This window comes from Pseudorca crassidens, chromosome 5 (assembly GCF_039906515.1).
Source record: "Pseudorca crassidens isolate mPseCra1 chromosome 5, mPseCra1.hap1, whole genome shotgun sequence".
Classification (NCBI taxonomy): Eukaryota; Metazoa; Chordata; class Mammalia; order Artiodactyla; family Delphinidae; genus Pseudorca; species Pseudorca crassidens.
The window spans coordinates 96,769,249-96,795,277 of NC_090300.1; the positions used below are offsets into that span (position 1 = coordinate 96,769,249).

At 38.0% G+C, this 26,029-nt stretch overlaps 1 protein-coding gene across 4 annotated transcripts in view; it reads left to right on the plus strand.

Moving 5' to 3' along the window:
* The first annotated feature begins 534 nt into the window (after window positions 1-534).
* CBLB (Cbl proto-oncogene B) overlaps window positions 535-26,029 on the plus strand; it is a 215,818-nt gene continuing 190,323 nt past the window's right edge. Inside the window, exons 1-3 of one of the 4 annotated variants that reach the window (XM_067739005.1) lie at window positions 535-672; window positions 2,004-2,187; window positions 14,788-15,038. In XM_067739005.1, the coding sequence (XP_067595106.1) occupies window positions 2,020-2,187; window positions 14,788-15,038 (419 nt within the window). In that variant the 5' untranslated portion in view covers window positions 535-672; window positions 2,004-2,019. The other 3 variants (XM_067739009.1, XM_067739006.1, XM_067739008.1) reach the window with 3 other exon arrangements.

The following is a 26,029-nucleotide window of genomic DNA, read 5'->3' on the forward strand; positions in this document are numbered from 1 at the left end:
AAGCCATGCCTTAGACCTGTTTGGCTGCTGTCCTGGGTAGAAGAGTTTGGCAGCCCTAGGGAGATGAATTCTTCAGCCTCGGATCCGCCCAGAGTAAAGAAGCAACACCCTCTCAACCACTACTCTGTTGCTATGAAACAAAAGACTAGGAAAGTGAGCGAAGCAGGAAGTCCCGCCTTTTAGCCGGAGTCCGCTTTGGCTCCGGTTCCCAACGCTCACGCCCACCCGCCCACTCCTTATTGGTCAATTCCCTAGTGCCTTGCATCCTTTCTTTCATTTCCTTTCCCTTTTCCACTTTCGTTCTCGGGTGAGTCCAGTCCCGCCATTTCCCTCCGAATCCCTTTCCATTTGGGACGTGCGGCGAACCGGCCTTCCTCTGGGGCCATTGTGTACTGTGGGAGACGTGGACCGGGTGGTAGTGCGAGGAGGACGGGCGCCTCTCGCCCATTGGCACCGCCCGCTGTCGGGCAGGGCACGGGTGCTCGGGATTGGTCCCGTCGCGCGCGGCCCCGCCCCCGGCCCCGCCCCGTCCCTGGCTCTCTGTGTGTGTATCCTACAGGGGTGGGGTGGCCAGCGAGTGGTCTCTTCCCTCCGGCTAGTGCTGCTGCAGCGTCCCGCGGCCTCCCCGAGAGTCGGGCGGGAGGGGAAAGCGGGCGTGGACTGGTCTTGACGGTAATTGTTGCGTTTCCCTGTCTCGATGGCCGGTGCTCTGGGTCACTCCTTCCTCTGGAGCGGGGTTTTCACGGCAATTACACACTCCCTGCCCGGGCTGCCCACGCACCCTGGGCTCGTGCGCGTAGAGTCAGACCCGCGCACACGCGTGTCTCTGGGCAGCTACTGCGCCGAGAGGCCTGGAGGGAAGGGGGCGCGGGGGAGGCTCGACGCTGCTTTCCGCCTTGGGGGCCCAGGGGCAGCCAGGCGCGGGCCACAGAGGAAGAGGGGACAGCCCCGGCTTCCAGCTGCTGTCGCCGCCGCCGTCACAGTTTGAAGAGGGGTATTTAAAGCCCGGACCTGGGCAGGGCCAGGGAGGGAGGAAGAGGGAGTAAAGGGAGACGGGCGGCTGGGATTGCAGGCAACCCGGGGAGCCGAGCGCAGAGCGCCCGAGACGGACCGGGCTGTGGGCGCTGTAGGCACGAGGCGATACTTTGTCCTTTCTCTGTCCACCTTCCTCCTCCAGCTGTGATCCGAGAGTGGCAGGGGAGGGGCCTGAGCCGGGAGGAGGCACAGATGTCCCGAAACAAAGCTTTGGACCCCTTACCCCCACCCCACTTGGATGAGACCAGAGGCGAGGAACGAAAGAAGTGAACTCTCTCCTCCTTTCTGTGCCCGCTCTTGTCAGTTTCTCACTCTCTTTTAAAATGCGTTATTTGTGTGTTGGTTTATATGGCTCTTAACTTGGGCGCAACTCCTCAACCGCGTTGGCTGAAGAACTGTGTGTTCGTGTGTCCATGTTCATGAGTCCGTAGTTGGTGGTTTTAGCGGGTAAAATCCAAGTCCTAAGCCTTTGTTGACAGCAGACGTGCCCCTTAAGCTTCTGTAGAAGTATCTTTACGTTTATATAACTTGACGAATTCTAACAGAGTGAAAGTGCGGTTTTTGAGGGAGGCTCCCAAAATATTTTCTGGGGGCTTCAGTTCTAGTCTTTTGAATTGGGATTAAGGCAGGGAGGGGAAAAACAGAACAGTGTGTTCTTATCTAGTTGGAGGAAATCTATATAAGTTTTTATTGTTATGAGTTTGGTATTAATCAAGCCTTCATTACTTGCATCTTTAACTCTTAGTGTTCCAAAAACAAATCTAAGGTCATTGCTACTAAACCTGTTTGTTGTGTGTAAAGATTGAGAGTGTAAATTCACACACTATTGAAAAGTTGAATCTGGGGCCCTGGATTTTGTTCTCACTGGTGGAGCAGTATGTAGTGTGTACAAGTTAACCTGTTTTCTGTTGGGTAAATATTTTCATGACCAACTAACTTTTTTTTTTTTTTTTAAATTTCCCTTTCAGAGAACTAAGATTCCAGATGGCAAATTCTATGAATGGCAGAAACCCTGGTGGTCGAGGAGGAAACCCCCGAAAAGGACGAATTTTGGGTATTATTGATGCTATTCAAGATGCAGTTGGACCCCCTAAGCAAGCAGCAGCAGATCGCAGGACTGTGGAGAAAACTTGGAAACTCATGGACAAAGTGGTAAGTTTTGTCTGACCGTGTCTGTACACAGCAGGGTTGACCCTGGATGTGGCTGGTTTCTCCAGTTTTATTTGTACTGTTACTTAATAATAATTATTGTTGTAGCAACAGTCTTTGCTTTGGATTGACCATCTTTCTTATATATGCTCTGGGTGTTTAGAAAAGTTGGGTTCAGAGCTAAGATTTGTTTTTTTACCTTTTGTCCTACTCTTCAAGGTTCAAAGTTCCTCTACATGACTCAGACATGCAAAATTTTTACTGTTGGCTGCTCTTTGTTGGTGCATGGCATAGAATAGTTTGGATGTGTTTGTTACATTTTATGTAAGGTTGTCTTGCTGTTAGATAACAAAAGAGTGTATACACTCTGCTGAGAATGATAACTGGGGAAAGAACCAGATTAGTCCTTAAGTGAGGAAGCAGTGTTTGAGAGTTTCCATTTTCATCTTTGAGAATTCATTTTCATTGAGGAACTTTTTTGCTGTTGTTAATGATAGAGTTACAGTTTCTTTCATCTATTCCATTTTGAAACAGGAAACCTTTTTGATTGCACATTGTTTATTGTGAAAGGAAAATTTATGATGGAGGTGGTGGGACTGAGAGTATCAGAAACTTCTGTGGTTCCTGCATGTTGCTTTCAGATGAACTACAACGTTACAAGAAGAAATAATGCTGGCTGTCAGTGCCCAGAGAAGTCTAGGCAACCTGAATACTTCACAAGGGTCTATGGAGAAAACTGTAGCTGTGTCCTATTTTACCAAGTAGGATTATGAAATAAATGTAATTAAGATGTAGCTTGCTGCTGTGCAAAATTAATAGTTTTGCTCTTGAAGCAGTAGTACTGTACCCTATATATTGGTAACTGTTTGTAGCGCCTTATGGTTTTATTTCATACATGTTTGGGGCTAATTATAAAGTTAGTTGATCCAGGGCTCTTGATGTCTTTATAACTGCAGAAATGGAGGTTTAAAAAAATATTGCTTTGTAGGTGTGTGCTAAAGCCTTCACAAAGTCATATGGTAGCAGTCAACTTTACTTTGGTTCGTAACAGTGTTCAAATATTTGCCGCAAAAAGCCACTGTCAGTGGTATTAGCAATACAGGAAGGGGATAAGATTTACTTTATTTTCATTTCTCCTTATGAGAAGCACAGATGGGTAGATGAACAATAGACCTGGCATTATATGGCTGGTGATGCTAAAGGCAGAGCCAGAATATTTTTGTTAGATAAATATCCTTAGTTTTAGGATTCAGTGTGACCTATTTAAGCTTCTGCCAATTTATTCAAATTGTGATATTAAAGTGCTCCAGACAGAATGATGTCATAGTGTCAGAACATTGCAACTTGCTGCTTGAGGTCAGGTTTTGATTTTAACATTGGATACTTAAGAGTGAGGGGCATGCAGTTGGAAAAATTGTATATATTTGACAGGCACAATACTAGCTGTCTTTGCTTTTCTAAGGAGTAAGCAATTTAAGGTCAGTCTCATGCCTGAACCATTAGTTGGGCATAAGAGAAGGAGATTCAGGTTTTTCTTTAACTTATCTGTTAAACGAGTGGGCAGAAATGGGTCAGATTCTACCAGGGAGCTGCTCCTCTTTCCCCACCCCTTTGAGTTGTCAGAATTTGTACAATTGTGAGTAAATGTTAGAACATCAAATGAAAAAGATTTATATAAGAAGTGGTAAACTGTAGGTAATATAGAGTCATTATTTTTGAAACATTAAAAAATGTGTGTGTAATTTTGGTCTGTAACCGATTGTTAACCTAAGTTTTCTCCTCTTTTAATTATTTCACCATGGGTTATGGTAAAATAGATGGTTGTTTGATAGTTAAGCTTCTGCCATTGTTTGTTTTTTTAACCCTTTTGTGGGTTTGTGTTTAGCCTCTCCAATTGAGAAACTTGACTCACGAGGAAATCTACTACCTAAAGTCTCTACTTAGTGGGATGCGGGTATCGGTGTTGGCCAGAGGTGCACTGTGTGGCTTTCCCTATTTGTCTTCATTATTTGTCAAGGCTGAAAATTGTTGTGTTCATTTATGAATGCATTCGTGGGCTTTGTGGAGGGAAACCATATAAATCATTTTAAAAGAGTTCAGTATGTTTATCGCTACTCTATCTCACAGTAATAAAAAAGCATTGATAATTACTATTTGGAAAGTCTATTTTATTTAATTGTGTAATGCAGAAGGATCACCCACATGTGTTTGTCTTTCCTTCCTTGTCAGTGGTGAAGGAAGTGGTTCATGATATCAACACTGTCCTGGTGATTACATCAGGAACTTTATTATTAGTCGAAAAGTGAATCCCTTGACACATTACCTGTTTTGTAAAATAACTGCAATAGTGGGAGTTTAGCTTCTGAATAACGGAAAATAGTAACTTTCAAATCTAACTGGTAGTTATGTAAAAGGCAAGGTTAAACATTTGGCATTTTTTCTTTATGAAGCCTCTGCAACAAGGTCAAATCTTAGAAGTGTAAAATTGTAAACAAACAAACAAAAAAGTACGGTATGTTGTCTCAGCCACTTATAAAGCAAAATAACATCTCACAGGGCAGTGAAACAGTCTTAGACTGTAGGGAAATGTGTAGTTACACCATTCCCTGGCCTCTAGAATTTAAAACAGTCAACTGAAATTCCAGTTCCAACTAATTGTTATGTTTTCAGAGGGCAGGCTTTCTATACAAGGTCACTGAGAGTGGGAGGGAGTAATTGCTCAGCTGTGTTCCTTGTAAGATGTAAAGTGTTTTGTAAGAAAACATCAGTGGCACAGACTTAGCAGAGTGCATTTATTGAGAAAAAGAATAGTAGCATATCCCAAAGCATTTCATTTAGACATATTTTCTGGTTTTAGTTCTACATGTCAGTGTAAGTCAATAGCTGACCCCAAACTCTTCAGGTCAGTAGATGCCTGTTTGATATAGTGACAGAACTATTACTCATGAATACACAGCAAGGTTCAGATACACCTGAAATGTGGAGTCTGTTACAAAGCTCTTACAGAGATGGAGGTTCTTAAACACTTAAACATTTCTTGAGGACCTACTGTGTTTCTATGAAGTGCTTATTACCTGGGGATGCAAAGCTATACAAGATATAACTCTGCCCTTGACCTGTCATGGAGCTCAGAGACCAGCATCAGAGCCAGGCATGTAAGTGGATAATTGCCATGTAGTATGGAAGGGGCTGTAATACAGACCTATACAAAGTACAGTGGGAGCAGTCGAGAACATCTGTCTTGTTTTTCTGGCCACTGCTCAGACCGTTGTCTGTCTGGATTCTGCTGGCCACTGCCTTCAGGAATAGCAGTACTGTACTCTTGTTGGAAATGCTGTGGTGAGGGTAAGGAAATGATTGCTAATCAGTATGGTAGGAATGATGATTTATTAATGTGAGGTTCCTGCGCATGGTTTTCACAAGCATCTTAGCCAGGTGATGGAAAGTGGAAGAAACAGTTTTCCATCTAATAGATACTAAATGTACTGAGCGTACATAGATGTTCAGGAAACTAAAGAGTAATTAATTGATGCTAAAGAGCAAAGCAAGTTGAGTACCTGCCTACGTTTTTGTCTTGCTGTCCTTGTCATTCATTTGAAATTACATTACCGAAAGAGTTTTAAAAGCATTTAAAAAGTGATGATACCAAACAGCCTTTTCCTGCTTTTAACCCTCAGTACATTTAGTACACTTGCCAAGCTTGGAATATAATTTATTCTCTATCTTTATAATTTCGCTTCAACCATAATATATTTTAAAGTTCGTCAATCAAAAATGCTTAAATTATATGCAGCTATTAAAAAATAAGAGTAAGTATTCTCTTCTGAGTTGAATTACTCACACCTCTGAAAAATATTGCATGTGGAATAACATTTAGGTTTAGGATGCCTATTGTTTATGTTTGTTCGGTTTGAGAATATCACTGTCCTTGGGCCCTTGGAACAGGGAATATCATTTATTTGAATTATTCTTCACGTATTTCTTTTTTCCTTAGTTAGGTTGTTCTATATTAGCAGAATCATGGGCCCTAGTAGACTTTGATATGGTAACACATTATGTGTCTGGCTTATTTTGTTTACTACTGAGTTAGATTCTGATTTGTGCTTAGATAAATGGAGTGATCCCAAAGTTTGCCTCTTATCACTTCTAGGTAAAACTTTTGGATAAAGTAAAAGAGTTAAAGGAATCCTCCTAAGAGTTCCCTGGCTTTTTATCTGTGTGATGTGGAGCACACATTTAGCAGAAGCCTTAATCAGTTATTATCTTTTAAATCCTATAGAATTTTAACCATTCAGATTTTGAATCAACTTCTTACTTTCTTTCAGAGTTGCTTTCTATGCTGTCTATTTATTTCCTCATTCATTTATCATGTCCTAAGTCTGGAAAGATAGAGAATCATAGATAACCATGTTATCCTGTAGGGTGTAGTTAAGTGCTGTAATACGGTGTAAATAAAGTGCTGTAACACAGCGTCTGGTAGATGTGAGTGTTGCTTGCTGGGGTGAAAAGTTGGTGTAGAATGCAGCATAGTGGAGGTATTATCCAGCTATTTTTTAGAGGATGCTTTGGATTCCAGTGAAGTGAGGACACATCAGACAGAAGGAATGATGAGTAAAGGGAGATTGCTGAGTGAAAGAAGGTTGGAGAAAGATGAAGAGGCTTTGACTGTTTTTTCAAGGAATTTGGACTTTATTTGGTAGGCCGAGAAACACTGAGATGTTTGAGCAGAGTGAGAGAAAGTCAAGGCTATGCTGTGATAAATTACTGTCTTGACTCTAGAAAGGATGAATTAAGAGACAAAAAGAAACCCTTAAAAGTAGGAATAATGATCAAGAGGAATTAAAACAGACTGGGCAAGAAATAATGAAGGGCTGAGCTAGAGAATTGACAGTAGATTAAGCAAGTGTTGGTTCGAACGTGGGAGGCATTTTGGAGTAAAATCTAAGGTCCTGGTGACCCTTCAGAGATAGAGGATGAACAAGAAGTTGAAGTGAAAGTGATTCTTGAGGTTTTCAGCTTAGTTGACTATAAAGGCAGTGATGCCCTTAATGAGATAAGGTACATAGGAAGAAAAAGAGGAAGCTTGGGGGCTGGTGCATGAGAAGTTTGTTTTTTGGCCATGTCGAGTTTGACTTGCCAGAGTGAAATCCATTTTGAAGTCAGAAAATTGAATGTGCAGTTAAAGAGAGAAGTTGAAACTAGAGACATATGTTTGGTAGATATGCCCATAGAAGCAGCATTTCAAGCTATAGAACAACAAGAGAGTTGGAGGGCAGAATAGAAGGTGAGAGGTGGAGAAAAAGTTAGAGATTGGAATTCTCGGCTGTATCGGGTGTGTATCTATAATTAGATGGCAGTGAAGGAAAGGGAATCCTGCAAAGAACAGTGATGAGACAGATAGGAAAAGAATGAGAGCATACTGATTTCCTGAGTAGAGATAGCTTTAATGAGGATCTAGTTTCAAAGTCTGAGAAAACCAAGTTCAAATGGAGAAAACCAAGCCGAATGAAAGTTCAAGAAGTCATTGAATGTCTTGAGTCGAGTCCATTGTTGATCTTTCAGTGTAGTTTTGCTTATGTGACAGCTAGATGAAAACGAGTATGTGGATTATTTAAAAATTGTTCTAGAACTGGGACAACTAGTGTAAAGAAAGAAAGTTCTGATAGATACCTTGAGGGTTTGAGCAGAGCATAACTTTGTGTGTAGGTGCTGTTGGAGAAGTTCACGGATTTAGGGGAAGGAATGTAGGTAGGGAATGATTTAAGATGTAAGGGAAGAAGAAATAATTGATGAAGTGGCATCCTGGATTACAATGTGAGAAGGAGAGGCTAAGAACAAGTAGAAGGGTAATCCTTGGTAGATAACTGAAACTCCCACTTAGATAAGAGGGAAGTAAGGAAATATACAGAGAAGTTTTGGGGAATTTTTAAATTTTATGTTGGGTTGTCAAGAAGTGATTTAACTTGTAACATTTGTAATGTCTAAATCATGTTTTAAAATTATATATTATAGAATAAACAATATATATTTAAACTAGTTTTATAGCAATGAAGTGCATAAATAAGTAAAAAATTGAAATGGAAATCAGTCCTGAGCCTTTATATTAAGATCACCTTAAAAACATGCTGTGACTTAGATGATGCCACGATGCTGTTTTTATCTACTCTGCTTGGGCATATATTTAAGATATTTTAAAATGTATTTGTAAGTGCTGATTTTCTCCTAGTAATTAAAGAAGCATTTTGAAAATATCCGACTAAATCTTTAGCTTTTTAACATATTAACATTTAAATAATTGTTAAGCTCACACTGTTTTCTAATAGGAATTACAAAAAATAGTTCTTAGTATTCTACCTTTCAAATGATTCCAGATCAGCTGAGTACCTATGTACTGATTCCAAATCAGTAGAGACCTGGGCTTATTAGCCTTATCTGCTCCTATTCTGTACAAAACAGGAGACTTTTTAAGGATTTCAGGTAGTATAACAAACTTTAGGAACTAAATAAAAGAACTCTTAATGATCCCCAACAAGGCGGCCAGTGCCCTTGGTCTAATTCTCACATCTTTGCAAAACCTGCAGGGATTTTGCCATGTTGTGGTACAATACGGAAGGCGAAGAAATCCTAAAAAGTTGCCAGTGCCCAGTATGTGTCAGGTATTGTGCAGAGCACTTGACATTTCCTCTTCTGAGAATTTGTAACATCTTTAGAAGTTTTCATGGTTTCCAGAAGAAGAAACTGGCCCACGGTTGTAAAGCTAATAACTGGCAGGGCTAGATCCCAGGTTGGTTTGGTTCTGATGCCTATGTTTATAGTATGAAGATTCAAGCACGCTGCTTGAATCTTCCTCTTTCCAAGAGAAGTAAATCAAAAGGATCTTTACCCCCTATATTTGAAATGATCAAGTTCTTTCCCAAGCTTTGTATTCATTTGTAGACAGGTTTATTCAATATAGGTATGGACATCCTGTTTGTAATATTACTTTACTTCTGAGAGGTTCCTCCTTAACTTGTTCCTTTCCTCCTTTCCTCCATCAAATATTTATTGCGCATCTACTATATGCAAGATCCTACATTAGGTGATGGAGATAGACCAGTAAGATAGATATGTGAACAAATGAATACACAATTGACATCTTAATTACAACTAGTCAGTTATTTAATGGTGCTTCTTATAACAATAAAAAGGTTATAAAGAGGTTATAAAGGTTATAAAAGGTTATAAAGGTTAAAGGTGTCCTTCTAAAGAAACCTTCTTTGAAAACCATAAAAGAATTGGTAGTTTCCCCCAAATCCTGCTATGATTAATTTCTAGACTCATAACCAGTTATATGCTAAGCTTCTTGTTTTGCCCGATTAATATTCTATGTAGAAAGAGTTCTGTTTTATTTTTATATTTTTAAAATTTTATGCTGTATAAGTTTTTATGCTTTTATATACTTAGTGGTGTGATTTGCTGAACTAAACTGTAAAGAACCCAAAGAACTCACAGATCCTTTTTGTCATAATGACATATTTTTAAGTAACTGCAATAAGGAATCTCTTACAGCAGTTACCTGAGGAGCACAAACAAGGGATTCTTTCAGGCTTCCCATACTATCTTTAAAAAATGGGATATTTCATTTCGCAGGTACAATACATGATTTAATATAACTGAATGCTCCATGAGGTGAGGTGTGTTTTATAATGAAAGTCTTCTATGGTATGCGCACAATTCCTTACTGTTGAAGTTTCCATTTGCTTCAGTAGAATTTCTTTCATAGGTTTCAGGGCCTGGTTTGAACCTTGTTTGCAGAAAATATGTTAGCTGACCTAATACTTCTTTGTTACCTTTTGGCTGGAAATTTTAATTAAAGCCCAGTCAGGAAACTGTTTAAATGCAAGAGTGTTCCAGAATAATTAATGGCTTTGAAGATTCTTGTAGCCCTAGTAAATCCTGTGTTTATATTTGTGCCTTTGCTTTGATATGGTTGAATATATATTTTATGTATGTGAATACATATTCATGTATTTACTGAAATACACATGTAGTGCCATATTAAATATAAAATATATTTTTTTATGTATGTGAGACAATGCATATATAGACATATACAGAGAGGTCTACTTAAAAATCTTTTTTTTTTTTTTTTTTTGTGGTACACGGGCCTCCCACCATTGTGGCCTCTCCCCTTGCGGAGCACAGGCTCCGGACGCGCAGGCTCAGCGGCCGTGGCTCACGGGCCCAGCTGCTCCGCGGCATGTGGGATCCTCCCGGACTGGGGCACGAACCCATGTCCCCTGCATCGGCAGGCGGACTCTCAACCACTGCGCCACCACGGAAGCCCTAAAAATCTTTAAATACATTTTCAAGAAATACATCAGGCAGTTGTCTACTGTTATGGAGAGAGTGCCTGACTTGTAAGTCCAGACAGCAGGGTTCTGAGCAGTAAACTTAACTAGGTTCCATTTCTGTGTTTAAGTATTGTTGTGTAACAAGTAAGGAGTTGGTCTTGGTGACCTCCAAGGTCCTCTTTAACTCTAAAATCCTTTGAGCCAATGACTATAATGGAATTTTTAGCCCAATTCCAATATTAAATGTTTTACCTTTTAGTTCAAAAGCAAAGAGTAATGAACCAATCCTTTAATGTACCAGTTGGTGGCCTAAAAAGTCCATCAGTGTATAATGTGACTGTAGATGTGTTCTTTGTGAAAGCTCTCCTGTGTTGGGACCCGCTTTCATTCTAGGGAGTGACTTCGTTATTTCTAGAAGTCTGACTCATTTGAATCTGAACTTGAACCTTAAATGGTGAGCTTGATTTTTCTCCTTAAAATACTGGTTTTAGAAAAGCAATTTTTCTCACCCTGGCTTTCGCAGTTCCTTGCACATAGCAGGCACTCAATAAATATTTATTGAATTGAATTGAATTAGACCTGCTAGGAAGTCATAGTCCTGGCATAGGGTTATTCATTTTCGGCAATTTTCGGCAAGAGTTGACATAAATCACAGTTTAATACTAATCCAACTGATGAACTGCACAGTCAGCGGCATGCAATAGTAGTTCAGCATTTTATGTTGCACTTGCCCAAGTGCAGATTTAGAAAACTGTGTGGCCTACAAAGGCCTTGATGAACTGACTCTAGCCTATTGAAGATCTCCTCATTCCACTCACCCAGGGGCTCCTATGCCCCCACCTTTTAGAGTGACTGCACTGACTGCTCTTCACACACCCTCCTCTCTGGGGCCTCTCAAGCCTCTGCACATCCCTTTGCCTGGAATATTCCTTTTGCAAATTTAGGTATGCCTTTCATGGCCCTGCCACGTAGATGTGTCTGCTTCATTCCTCCTCTAGCGCTTTGTAGTCTCCTCCATTATAGCACTCTGATTCTCCTGTCATTCTTTTCTAAGCCACCAGTCTTTTTCACTAGAACACTCCTTGAGGACAGGTGTGTGATTTATTCATTGCTGTACTCCATAGGGCCCGAAACAATGCCCGACATACAAACGTTTGTAGAATTAACAAATGGGTCCTCAAGTTCCTGTAAATTTGCAAATGGAGTAAAATAAAAATGTAAATGAGTTTAGCCAGGGATCATTAGTTATATGCCTAATTCTAATTAAATTGTGATATAGTTAGAAAGAAGATCAGGCTGAGATTCATAAGATGCAGACTCTTGTGTTGGATTAATGATTTTTCAATAGTCGCCTTAATCTTTGTAGTTCTTAGTTTCTTTATCTGAAAAATGAATGGATTGGACAGGATCTTCACTAAGATCCCTTAGAGCAAGAATTACATTGCTCCTAAGTTAATTATAGAGAACTAGGTCTCTTCTGCCAGAGTCCTTGAGGCATGAAGTATGCTCTAGTCATCTATAATTTCCTGGCACCAAGCTCAGTACCTGGTATATAGTAGTTATTCAAACAATTTTACTGAATAAATCAATACTCAGATAGAATTATAATTTAAATAAAACAAATGAGAAAAAGGCCACGTAGCAAATAGTAAATTAAAAATTTGTAACGTTTAAAAGAATCTATTAAGGAACAGTGATTTGGAATGTCTGAAATATTTTTATTTATCAGTTAAAAAATTCACCAGTTGGAGGAAATGAATTTAAAGTTGCCTAGCCCCCCTAACTACAAGTTAATAATTTATCAGTCTGTGACATGTTGTACCAAGTTTTATGTTGCTGAAATTAAACTGCCTGCTGTAGGATGTTGGTGGTGATATTTTTGAAATTTGTGTGTACTCGTGATATTATCTTTTAGTTTTAAGAACTGAAAAACCATCTTGTTTCAAGCAAGATTTGTTAAATCATTGATATATTTGGAACTTCATCTGTCTTTAGGGGAGAAAATACTATTATATAGTTCAATCATGAAAATAAGGAAGTAATATAATAACATCTGTGTGTAAAAATACATATAAAGAATTTCAGAATCAATCAACCAATCATCTATACATCCATTTATTAGTTCTGTACTGTATGCTAGACAGTTCTGCTTTAGGCACTGTGTACAAAGTGGAGGGAGATAGAACGCCCTTAGTTAATGTGAGAAATGGTTGTCTTAAATTAGGGGCTGATGCTTGATAGTTTGAGCCAGGCTTTTTTCCCCCACAAAAGATATGGTCATTTCTCAAAGGAAGCAAGTGAGAAAGTAAGTTTAAGAGTACTTTTACATTTGTCATTTCCTTGACTTATTGTGTTTGTGGTTCTTGAAATTATTAACGTTCAACTCTTTTTCATTTGGCCGGGGCACTTTTTTGAGTACCCAAAAGTGTATCCATGTTTTTGTGGAACCTGAAATTTAGAGTGGCCCTTTTAAAGAAAAAAGTACAAATACAAAATTGGGTATGAAAAGAAAGACCATTAAAAGAAATGGTTAAGTCCACAAACATCAGAGAAATAATCTAGACTCTGTACACTTATTATTTTTTAAAATTTTATTTATTTATTTATTTATTTTTGGCTTCATTGGGTCTTCGTTGCTGCGCGTGGGCTTTCTCTAGTTGCCGTGAGCGGGGGCTACTCTTTGTTGCGGAGCACGGGCTGTAGGCGCGCGGGCTTCAGTAGTTGTGGTTCTCGGGCTCTAGAGCCCAGGCTTAGTAGTTGTGACGCACGGGCTTAGTTGCTCCGCGGCATGTGGGATCTTCCTGCACCAGAGCTCGAAACTGTGTCCCCTGCATTGGCAGGCAGATTCTTAACCACTGCGCCACCAGGGAAGCCCTCTGTACACTTTATGCTTTGATTCTCTTCCATTGCCCACGTATGCCTCCAATTCTGGGTACCATTGGACACATTCAAATTACGAAATTTAAACGTGACCTTCCTGCTCCTGTGCTGGGCTGGTCAGCACCATGAGCACTTGAAATATTCCCGAAGCCATTCTTGTATCACAATTGCTGACAGTGATTTAACTAGTTCCAGAAGTGACTGCGTTCCTTACATGTACCTTCCACTAAAGCCAAACTAAGTGTATTTCAACTCAAATTCCCATTAGCCAGACTCCAGAAATGCCCCCAGCTCCTTCAGTGCCACCCAGCAGAAGGTTAAGTTTGACAGAAGGGATGTTGCACTGGGAAAAATACAGAAATCTTAACTAATTGTGTGTAAAATATCTTGCTCTTGAAAACTTTACCAAAAAAATGTATGACGAGACCTTTAGAAGAGGGCCAAGTGTCTGAGGGACCCTCAAGCTTCTGCTTCATGAGCTTCTCAGTAACTCTGCTTTGATGTGTACATTTTGCCTTTTGTAAGAGTGTGTGCCTTTACACTATGTACACACTTGTGCAATTCCCAATGAGTTTATTTAAACAGTCGTTTAATTGGATGGTTCTTTATGCTGTGATTGGAGGGGTAAGAATGAGAGATGGGTAAAATTGCTTATGACTAAATCACATGAACATGTAGAAAGAAGTGAACGTAGTAGTAGAATTACTACCTTTTCATGCTAGCAGAAGGTATGGTTATGCAGGCAGCCCTAAACGCCCCAGTCGTTGGGTGGCACCTGATGGAATGACTGAACCGTTATGTAACATGTGTTTCTAGGCCTGGGATGTAATGTGAAGAGGTGGAAAAGACTTGTTCTGACCTGACACCCATTTACTACTTAATAATTCAGTTATTAAAAGAGCACCTGTTTTTAGTACTTCTCAGGGTTCGGGAACAATACACCAAAACGTAAATTAAAATCTATCAAAGAGCTTTAGCTGGGAAAATAATCTCTGAATGTGAGATGTTAAAATGGGCCAGCAGATGAGGCCCATTCCCTCATTTTTGTTTAAAAAAGATACTGTTAGTGATATATAATAATTAGCCCATAGGTGTTCTGTTAAGCCGTGAACAATGGGATGTTGAAGAGAGAATGAAAACTTTCGGGGTTGAAAGTTAAGGTCTGACATAGAAAAACTGAATGAGAAGAGAAGAGAATAGTATTTAATTGTATGAAAACAGATGGGAATGTAGATTCTTTGTAGATTGCTGATGATAATTTTAAAATCAAAATGTATATTATGCAAGGCAAAGAAATAGTACATAGTTTGATAATTTTCTCAGCTCTTCTGTGAAGGAAAGTGTTGCAGTTCATATGAAAGTGTTTTATTTCTGTCTTTGTTTCTTTTAGGTCAGACTGTGCCAAAATCCCAAACTTCAGCTGAAGAATAGCCCACCATATATACTTGATATTTTACCTGACACATATCAGCATTTGAGACTTATATTGAGTAAATATGACGACAACCAGAAACTTGCCCAACTCAGTGAGAATGAATATTTTAAAATCTACATTGATAGTCTAATGAAAAAGTCAAAAAGAGCAATAAGACTCTTTAAAGAAGGCAAGGAGAGGATGTACGAAGAGCAGTCGCAGGACAGGTAAGAATATTTCAGATTTTATTTTTTTCAGGGTTAAGGTCATTTATGTTGCTTTTTGTTTCACAGTTAGGATGAATGTTACCATGTGTTTGTTTTGGGGGAAATATCATTGCATTTGTGTATTTGCTTTTCATATTATTTAAACCTTGTAGTTTTACACAAGGTTTACACAAATTTCTCTGTGTCAATAGCTAGTTCATGAGACAGTGTTCTTATTTTGTTTTAATAGCTTTATTTTTTAGAGCAGTTTTAGGGTTGCAGAAAAATGACTCAGAAAGTAGAGCTCCCGTATACTCCCTCCCGCCATTTGCCGTTTCGTCGATTATTAAAAGCTTGCAAAAGGTGGTACTTTTGTTACAGTGATGAACCAGTATTGATACAGTTTTATTAACTAAAGTTCATAGTCTGTATTAGGGTTCACTCTTTGTATTACACGGTTCTCAGAGTTTCCACAGATGTATAATAATGTCATATATCTACCATTATGGTATCATGTAGAATAGTTTCACTGCACTAAAAATGCCCTGTGTCCACCTATTCATTGCTTCCCTCCCCCACTGCCTCCACCATACACCTCTTGAAGCCCTGGCAACCACTCATCTTTTTAAAGTCTCTATAGTTTTTGCTTTCTTCAGAATGTCATATAGTTGAAATCATATAATATGTAACATTTTCAGACTGACTTCTTTTACTTAACAGTATGCCTTTAAAGTTATCCCATGTCTTTTCATAGCTTGATAGTTGGTTTTTTTTTTTTTTATTACTGAATGATACTCCATGACATGGATGTAGCACAGTTTGTTTATCCACTCACCTATTGAAGGACATCTTGGTTGCTTCCAATTTTTGGCACTTATGTATAAAGCTGCTATAAATATTGGTGTGTAGGATTTTGTGTGGACATAAGATTTCAGCTCATTTGAGCAAATATTTAGGAGCATGATTTCTTGATATTATGATAAGCCTATGTTTGGTTTTGTAAGAAACTCCCAAACTGTTTTCCAAAGTGGCTGTACTGTTTGCATTCCCACCAGCAGTGAGAGTTCCTGTTGCTCCATTCCACCAGCATTTGGTGTTGGACAGTGTCTTCAGGACGTAGTCTTGATTGGAGGTGTAGGTGTGTAAGATGTGGGTGGAAGATGTAACTTCAGTTCCTATACTTTGACTGTTAAGTGAGAAGCAGGGACAGTGATGACTGAAGTGACATCAACTGAATCCTCATTTTATAGCCAGGATTTTTGACTTAGAGACTCTTCACTGAAGTTTGTTTTTTGGCTCTTTCAACGTTAAATTTCATGATCTATCTTAAACTAAATAGAGCAAATGATAGAGTTTTCCACTTCTGGGACATTTAAGTTCTATCTAGAATGTTCACCGATAGTGATAGTCTATTTAGATTTCCAGACTGGAAAATAAACATTAATTAAAATATATAATATCTTAACGTAGTTGAGGTGAATTTTAGTTTAAAACTCTTAACGTCTCTGGATTTTAGTTTTCTTAGATATAGGAAAGACCTCTAAGAAATCTCTAAGGTTTCAGGTCTGAAACAGTAGTCTCATATAGTCTAATGAAACATAGGATTGTGTAACAGAAAGTTCAGTTATCTAGGTATATAGACTCTGAAGTTGTTTGTAAATAGCAGCCGAAGAAATACCCAGAGTGAGTAAAACCGTCAAATTCAAGCATAGTAAAACCCTCTGCCAAAGGTAAAATGGCATAAATGTTTCCTTATTTATCATTTGCTCTCTAAATTAGTGATGAATCCTAACATAATCATAGGAGTCTAACCAATTATGTAACTATGGGCTCATCACTTAATATTCTTGGACCACAGTTTATATATCTTGAGGGTGGTGACCCTTCTAGTTAGCTGCCTTTTAGCTCCAAGCTCTAAGACCCTCTCCAGGACTGTTAATGGGCATTTTGAATTGCCACAAGGTTCCAGAAGTAAGGAATAGAAATATCATAGTGATTGCTTCTTCTTATAGACTTCCCAAGAATGGCCAAGGTTATGGGAAGCCAGATGTTTATGTTTAAAACTGTATTTTCGCCTTGTAGTTTTAACGTAGATCTAATAAAACTAACTTGTTTTAGAAACATCTTTACACTTCTTTCTCACATTTGGCAGCCCTGAGATTGTTCTTGATATAGCAATGTAATCCATGAAATTTTACTTTTTAGGTTATTAGATCAGTGAGAAGGTGTGTAACTTCTAGGACTAGGAATTTGAGTCGTGTGTTTCAATTGGATGTAGTAATATATGATGGAGTAAACTTGTATCTCACTTTTACATCTTTTTTAGAAACTTGAAACATTTCTAACTCAGGAAATGTCTTATAACTACCATTTCATAAATAAATTCAGATTTTTTTGGCTTTTTATGTGGGAGCATATCATGGTGGAATCTTTATAAATTTTGGTTGTGTGTAGATTTCCATAGATGATGACAGACTGCATAATGCTAACTGATCACAATGAGGCAACTCTGTGTTTTAAGTGTCCAAGTAAATTTTGTCACTGTCCTAAATTCAATTCTAAAATAAAGTTTATTAGCTTCTGTGATGGTATAGCATATTTCTAATTGGATTTTTCTCTCATCCATGTTCAATTTTCTGATAATGTTCAGTGGCCACTGTGTTTATGCAAAACTTACATTCGATAAATGATCATAATTCATAATAATGTACTATTCTTGGTAACTGTAACAAGACATAAAGTTTTGATTTATGTTTCTTTTAGTAGGAATATATATATATATATATATATATATATATATATATTTTTTTTTTTTTTTTTTTTTTGCGGTACGCGGGTCTCTCACTGTTGTGACCTCTCCCGTTGCGGAGCACAGGCTTCGGACGTGCAGGCTCAGCGGCCATGGCTCACGGGCCTAGCCGCTCCGCGGTATGTGGGATCTTCCCTGACCGGGGCACGAACCCGTGTCCCCTGCATCAGCAGGCAGACTCTTAACCACTGTGCCACCAGGGAAGCCCTAGGAATATATTTTTAAACGTTCACTTCTGTGTTCCCTTAGATTCCCAAATGTAACTGAGGCTAAAACGTGTCACTGTACACGGAACTCTGGATGTTTTGCTGTATAGAATATAAAAGAAACTCCTTAGAATGTTCTCAGGGTTGGTAAGCAATTGAATATTCTTTTTAGTAGTATGACTCTTATCTAACATGTATTACACACTGCTAATTGGGAATATTATAAATTCTCTGAACAATCTTTTTTTTTTTATTCTGTAAATAATGTCACTAGGGACATTAGTATTTTTTGTTTGTTTTTTTGCGCGGTACGCCGGCCTCTCACTGTTGTGGCCTCTCCTGTTGTGGAGCACAGGCTCCGACACGCAGGCTCAGCGGCCGTGGCTCACGGGCCCAGCCGCTCCGCGGCATGTGGGATCCTCCCGGACCGGGACACGAACCCGTGTCCCCTGCATCGGCAGGCAGACTCTCAACCACTGCGCCACCAGGGAAGCCCGGGACGTTAGTATTTTTAAGCTGAAAATGAAGGACAGTAATACTAGAAATAGTAATTTGGAGTTCATTGACTAAACCAGCATTTCCCTGAGAGATTCTGTACTTTATGAGTACATGAATCAAAATGTTTATTTTAATGTTCTTGTTGTATCAAAAATAAACTTCTTTGTGGATTTGTTTTAAATGTAAGGGCAAGTGGGAAAAAAATCAGGCATCAGTTTTGAACTAGCTGTGCTTTGATTGATTGCTAAAATATGAGTAGCCCGAATTTTTTTTTTTTTTTTTTTCTGTACGCGGGCCTCTCACCGTTGTGGCCTCTCCCGTTGCGGAGCACAGGCTCCGGACATGGCTCACGGGCCCAGCCGCTCCGCGGCATGTGGGATCCTCCCGGACCGGGGCACGAACCCATGTCCCCTGCATTGGCAGGCGGACTCTCAACCACTGCGCCACCAGGGAAGCCCGTAGCCCGAATTTTTAAGGCAATTTCACACAAATGTGATAAATATAAATAGAAAAATAAATAGATATAGCAAATGGCGTGCAGTGTATTCCCTGTGTAGCGGGTGAAAGGTAGAAATTATAGTTAGGTAAGTTTATTTGCTGTGGAAATAGATATTAAGAGTGCGTAATGCAAGCCTTTTGCTTTGAGAATGGGTGGAATAATAATTTCTGGTAGAGGCAGCCTGCATGCCTCGTTTGACGTTTATAGTAAACCTCTTCCTTCTCCAGTATCACTTTTTCCCCAGTTCCCCCTCCCCGCCAAACAGCTGAACCTCACACTGAGTTGGTGCTTCTCCAGCAGTGTCTAAACCATTCTGAGCTGGTATTTCTGGGAAGAGTAATTCAGTGATTTCTGGCACACATAACAACGTTTTCAAGTGAATGTGTGGAGTGGGCTTCAGGAATCATGTAGAGAAGGGACAATTTATAGTTTCAAGCACAGAGAAGAGGAGAAACTTTATAACATATTGCTTAAATTTTTAGTGGCAAAAGTCAAAGTGGGTGTGAAGGTAGTTACAGGTGACAAATATGAAATTGACAGGAGATGCCTTTCCTCAGTGATGTGGCTGGCAGTTTCGTCAGTTGACCATTTTAATAGAACAATATTTACTCTTTCATATAAAAAGTTATGTATTAATCTCCTGTTCTTCAAGCCCTGGTGTTGGACACTGTTTTTTTAGAGCACCCAGAGGTGATGGCATAACGATAATCAGATTTTCCATATTTTAGAACTGCTTCAGTGAACCAGAGTGCTACAATCCATTTTTCCCTCCCACACTCCGGTTTGCAATCACTGGAACAAAACCAGAAGTCAACTGAGGTAGAAAAATAGCTCTGAGTTTGATAACCTATCTGTGAAAAAAATAAAGGCTTTTAAAAAATTCATGCCAAAGAGTAATACACAGATGTTGTCTTATTATTAATATCATTTGAAAGCCCCTGGACCATTCTTTATGCACATGTGTTGTAGAAAACAAATCATAGTGTGCATAGATTGTATAATAATACTCATTCTAAATGATATTATTTTAAAAAAAGTATTTTGACATTAAAAAATTAGTTCTAGAAGATGCTAGCCTTTATTTAAAATCCTTCAGGAGCATCAGGCAAAATCTTTTTCTTTATTGACTATTTTGGCTGAACAAAGATAAACGTATAGCCTGCTACATTAATGAAGTGCCTTTCCCTCTAAAGAACTACAAATCACTCTACTTGCTGTTTATGCCTGTGTTGTAATTCATGAGATAGTGTACCAAGAACATTTTGAAACTGATATACTAAAGAGAAATGGTTAAGTTAAAAGTTGAAACAAAACAACATCAGCTACAACAATAATAACAGTAAGGGCAACAACAAAACACAAAGCTGCAAACCAACCTGCTTGCATTCCTCATACCACTGTATGACAACATTGCTTTGGCCAAAGAATAATGCATTAATTGAAATGTTTAAATTGGTATAAACATGAGTACTTGTTGATTACATGGTCATGAAAGCAGTTTTGAAATTCCTTGTGGGTTTTCAGTTTAACCATAGGAAGAGATTGACCTGTGTACACAGTTTGGGTTCTGTGGAATAGTTTTAATTATTATGGGATCTCACAGGTTAATGGCCTTGTTTATAATCCCACATCAAATTCCACATTTTCTCCTGGGCAGCCCTGTACATTGTGAGAAGGACATGAAGAAAGAGTGCAGGAATCTGGTGGTGTGATGCCATTTCTCCTCCAAGGTTTCTTTGTAACCTTGGTTGGTTTCCTGACTCCAGTAGTGTTTTTTCAGTCTTTAACTTATTTTCTGGATATTCACAATATTTGTTGGCTAAGACATTTCAGCATCAACAAATGAAGATGTCGTTTGTTTCAGACTAAATGTTACTGTTGCTCCATCAGTCTGTTAAATAGTTTTGCAAATCTAATAGTAGTTTCTAGTAAAAATACTTTTTTTTTTATTATTACAGTAACCATTTGCAGGAGAATTAATCTTAGGGAAGTTATGTTATCTATAAATAATTTGTACAGTATTGAATGCATTGCATTTATTCTATGAAGTATCTATTGTTTAATGATGCAAGAGAAGGAATGGTTTATACTCCTTTAAAAAAACAATTTTGTATTTTAAATATTAACCTAATCTTTCTGTTTCTCTTTTTATTTACTAATGGTGAAAATTGCAGTTCTTTTGCATTTCATGAGGACAAGGGACAAGTTGCAAGTAGAAAAATATGATTCCTAAGTAAGTCAAAATAGGTTACTGATAGGTTTGAACACAACTATTTTAATATAAACATACTCAGTTGCTATTTAATTTTTTCTATATGTATCTGTATTCTAGGCATTTTTTTTTCTTTTCAGTGGAAGAACAGAGGAAGTGGAAGATTAATTTGTGACATTTTAAAATGATAATATATAATTTGGATTCAGAGGAAAATAATAATCAATCCTTTTAAGTAGAAATATGTCTGCCAAGTAGGAAATGGAATTTTCTCTAGGAAAAGTGAATATCTTCCTGAGATTAATTTATCACGAATGAATAGAAAGTTTATTTAGTCTTGATAAGAATGCTTTCATTCATATTTAAAGCATCTGAGAGATGTGAATATACTTTTCTAAAGTTTGGAAATGAAGGGCCTTATTTCTTTAACACACTATGAGAGTAGAGGCCACAAGAAAGTTTTCTAGACAAATGTTTTCAAAGTTAAACAAAGGGAGTCTGTCAGAGTGGGCAGGTGAGAGCTTGCAGAATCTTTGACTCTTAAGGACTTTGGCCAACTACATCCCTGCTGCTTTGCTAACTGGATACAAAGTAATTTATGTGTTGATTTTCATGTAAGTCAAAAGTGAAGGGTTTCTCTAGTAGTTTCCTCTTTGGGATATATTTTCAAAATATGAAAGAACACAAATTATTCTGCTATTCAGATATTCAAATTTAAGAGTAAATCCACTGTCCCCTGTTTTTAAGTTTTAAATAAAGTGTTTACAATTAATCCATTTATTTGCTGTTTATTTACTTTTTTCCCCCAGCCCTGTGTTAATACCATTCAGTCTCTAACACCTGGTTTATTAAGTATTAAAACTTTTATTGCAATTCATTTAAATTCCTTCCAGGTCAAAATATATATTATATACACGTGATATTTTGATTTTAAAATCGGAAAATTTTTTTCCTTGCAGTTGAGAGTTGATTAAAGGTTCATAAATTGCTGAGTGGTAACCATTGTATCATAAGACAGTAAGCCAACTCACAAGACTCAAGTGCACTTTATGGTTGAATACCTTTTATGTTTTTCAGTCTTAAGGCAGTTTATTAAAATTGATGTTTTCCTTTCAGTAAATATCTGGTGACATTCAAATTTGATAATTAAAATCCTGAAGCACTCAAGAAAGAATGCCTGTTTTCAGTTTCATAATAACAATACTCCCACAAAGAAGGTTGATGAATGATGTCTTTCAAGTGGCAGATTTGTTATTTAGTTAAAGAGAGCTCCTTTGGCAGATTTTTACGAATCTAAATTGAAGTTTGTTTATAAAACAGACAAGCTGCAGTGATAATTCTATAGCCTGAGGAATGCTTGGAAATCTAGTCCAAGAAGCATCTTTTTTTCCCGGTGATTTAACATAGAAGTGGAGTTTCCTGGAATCCAAACAGATTAGCATCCAGCACTAATTGGGTAGGTCATAAAATAGTACTCATGTCTCACAGTTTTGAAATAAAGTGCTTCAGGAATATTCAGTTTTCTAAACCCATTTTAATATTAATCTTTGTCCCTTTAAGCTCATTATTGTCAGAGCATGAGTTCTTATTGGAGTTTGCATTTATACATGAGTTGTTTATAGATGTGTTAGTTATAGCAGGATACGCATAGGTCATTACAGAAAGTACCCATTTATAGATTTAAATCATAAAGAGAGATCGAGGCTGCCTGTCTTATTTGGTAGAATCACTGAGGAACAGATTAAACTCAGAGACAATTTAGATTTATTTTTGAAATGTGTTACTTTGAACATCTGATCATGTGATGTAATCACATGTAATCATAGATGTGTGACTATGAGTTTCCTAGGACTGCTGTAACAAATTACCACAAACCTGAAGTTTATGTTGTGTTAAGTTGATTCTCTCACACTTCTGGAGCCTAGAAGTCTGAAATCAAGATGTCAGCAGGGCCATGCTGCCTCCAGCTCTCTAGGGCAGGATGCTTTCAGGACTCTTGTAGCTTCTGATAGATAGCTCCAGGCACTCCTTGGCTTGTGGCAGCATAACTTCAGTCTCTGCCTCTGTCATCACCTGATGTTCTCCTCTGTGTGTGTGTCCAGATTTACCTCTTAGGAGAGCACCAGTCATAATGACTCAGGGCCTAACCTAATGACCCTATCTTACCTTTATGACATCTAGAGACCCTATTTCTAAATAAGGTTACATTCCTAGGTAGGGTTAAGGTTAGGATTTCAACATATCTTTTTAGGGGGCACAGTTCACCCATAACAGTGACTGAATACAGCACAATTTATACTATGGAAGGGAAAGAAAATTGAAACTCAACAGAGTATATGTCATGAAAGTGTGCAAAACTTTGTTCGGTAGAAGATAATGCTAAACAAATTACTTAAAATTATTTTTTGAAGGGTCTGTAGCTCAAATAATTTTGTAGTTTTTTTTCTCAGGTTTATAATAAAAAGCTCGATGAATTAGTTTATTGGTTAATTTGTTTTTTTTGTTTTTTTTTTTTTTTTTTGTGGTACCTGGGCCTCTCACTGTTGTGGCCTCTCCCGTTGCGGAGCACAGGCTCCGGACGCGCAGGCTCAGCAGCCATGGCTCACGCGCCCAGCTGCTCCGCGGCATGTGGGATCTTCCCGGACCGGGGCACGAACCCGTGTCCCCTGCATCGGCAGGCGGACTCTCAACCACTGCGCCACCAGGGAAGCCCCTATTGGTTAATTTTTACGCATATATTGAAAAGCATGGTGAAATTGACTTTCATCAATAATAAAATTTTTATATAAATTGAAATAAATGAATTTATAAGTATCTTGTTATAACATTCTTACTGATTTCAATGTATAAAATTATAAAATGCCATCTCTTTAGAAATTATTAGTACTATGAATATGTATATTTAATTAATTTACAATATTACTAGTAGCCCTGATTACCCTTTGATTAAGAATCCCTGTTTTATTCTTTTATTTTTGTGATAAGCTCTGGATGATTAATTAAAATAGTTAATTACGACTTACATCATCATCATTAAATCTATGTTTACAAAGTTTTCTGTATTGCAAATTAAAAAAAAATGTGGGAGGTATTTTCCATGTTGGTGGCATAGAGGAGACTACACTTCACATTCACTTTGTGTCTTTACTATTAAGATATAAAGTATTATAAGTATGATTTCAAATTAAGATTTTAGAGAATCAACTCAAGGGTTTTAGAAAACAAGAGTAAATTATTTCTGAACATGGCATGTTGAGTGGCTTAAACCAGGGGTCAGCAAACTGTACAGAGCTAGACAGTAAATATTTTAGACTTTGCCAGGTCCCTGGTAACTAGTCAGCTCTGCCTTTATAGTAGGAAAGCAGACATAGACAGTATGTAAATAAATTGGAATGGCTGCGTTCTAATAAAACTTTATTTAGAAAAACATTGTGGTAGACTAAATTTGGCCTGGGGGCTGTGGTTTGCCAACTGTTGCCTTAAAGTATTCATCTAAATTTTGGACAGTACAATTTTAAAAGTGTTTTATCAACATGGGCTGAGTATATAAATTGCATGAACTAGGAATGTGTCTGGATAAAAGTAATAATACCTGAGCAACTGTAGTTTACATATATAGGGATATATAATTCTCAGCAGTGCTGTCAGAGACTAAGCTCTTTCTGACTTTGTAATGTCCTTCCTTAGTGTGTTGGGTTTGTCCTCACTCTAGTCACCTAATGTCTGTAGAATTCCTGCTGCAGGTCCATATTTTTTTAAGGCTACAAGACTGAGGAGAGAAGGGCAACAGTTATGTATGCCTGTCCTCTTTATATTATTGATCAAAAAGCTGTCCAGGAACCTTTCTACCAACTTGTTCCCTCCAGCAGATTCTCTTAGGTCTTTTTAGGCCTGAAAAGTGTGATATCCAGAACAATAGTGAAAACATTTAGATATAAATTTTTTCTATTCTTGTTGGCTTTCTAGGGAAAAATATTTAAAATTAAAAGAAGGAACAAATTTACTGAGACAGTTTCATCTTGAACTCATTATCTTTTAAAAGAGAAAACAATTCTGTTTCCTTTTTTCATTGAATAATACCTCATTCTCTTTTAAACTTTGATGACTGGAAACTTATGTTCAGACCCAAGTAATTGAAAGCAAATAATTAGTATCAGTAGGTAAGGAAGATTGAAATTATGTTTTATAAGCCTTGTATTATTATCTTTGTTATCAAACATACCTCAGAAATGTGTGGTAGGTATTCCAATTCCATTTTCTATCTGGAGAAGCTAAATTGGAGGTTACATGACTTGACAGGAATTTTATATATCACGTGTGATGTATTTCTAAATGATGTCTTCTTACCAGTCGGCATGTGTGAGCCTGCGGCTCTTGGCAGCTGAAGGGTATTGTCTCAGGAACACTCATTCGAGCAGTTAGCATATTTTATACTTGTGAAAATGAGGTGTTTTCTCATCTTCATTAAACCAGTATTGATATCGTATGTCAGATGGTCAGTAAAAGGAACTTTTGTTTTTTTTGCAAGACAGCTTATATTAGTTAAGTTCAGGACTGTTTATCTGAAACATGCTTTTTTGTTGTATTTACATGTGTGTTTGAGAGAGAGAGTTTTAAAACTTTTAATTTCTCCAGGTGAGCAAAGTCTTTTCCTTTGAGGAAATGGGAGAGGTTACCTAAGTATTTCCTTGCTGAGATATATTAACGAAAATAAAATTTAACTCATCTTGCAGATACTGCGAACATTTCAGTTTTTGTTCTAAAGGTTTTTTATGGGGTATATTGATT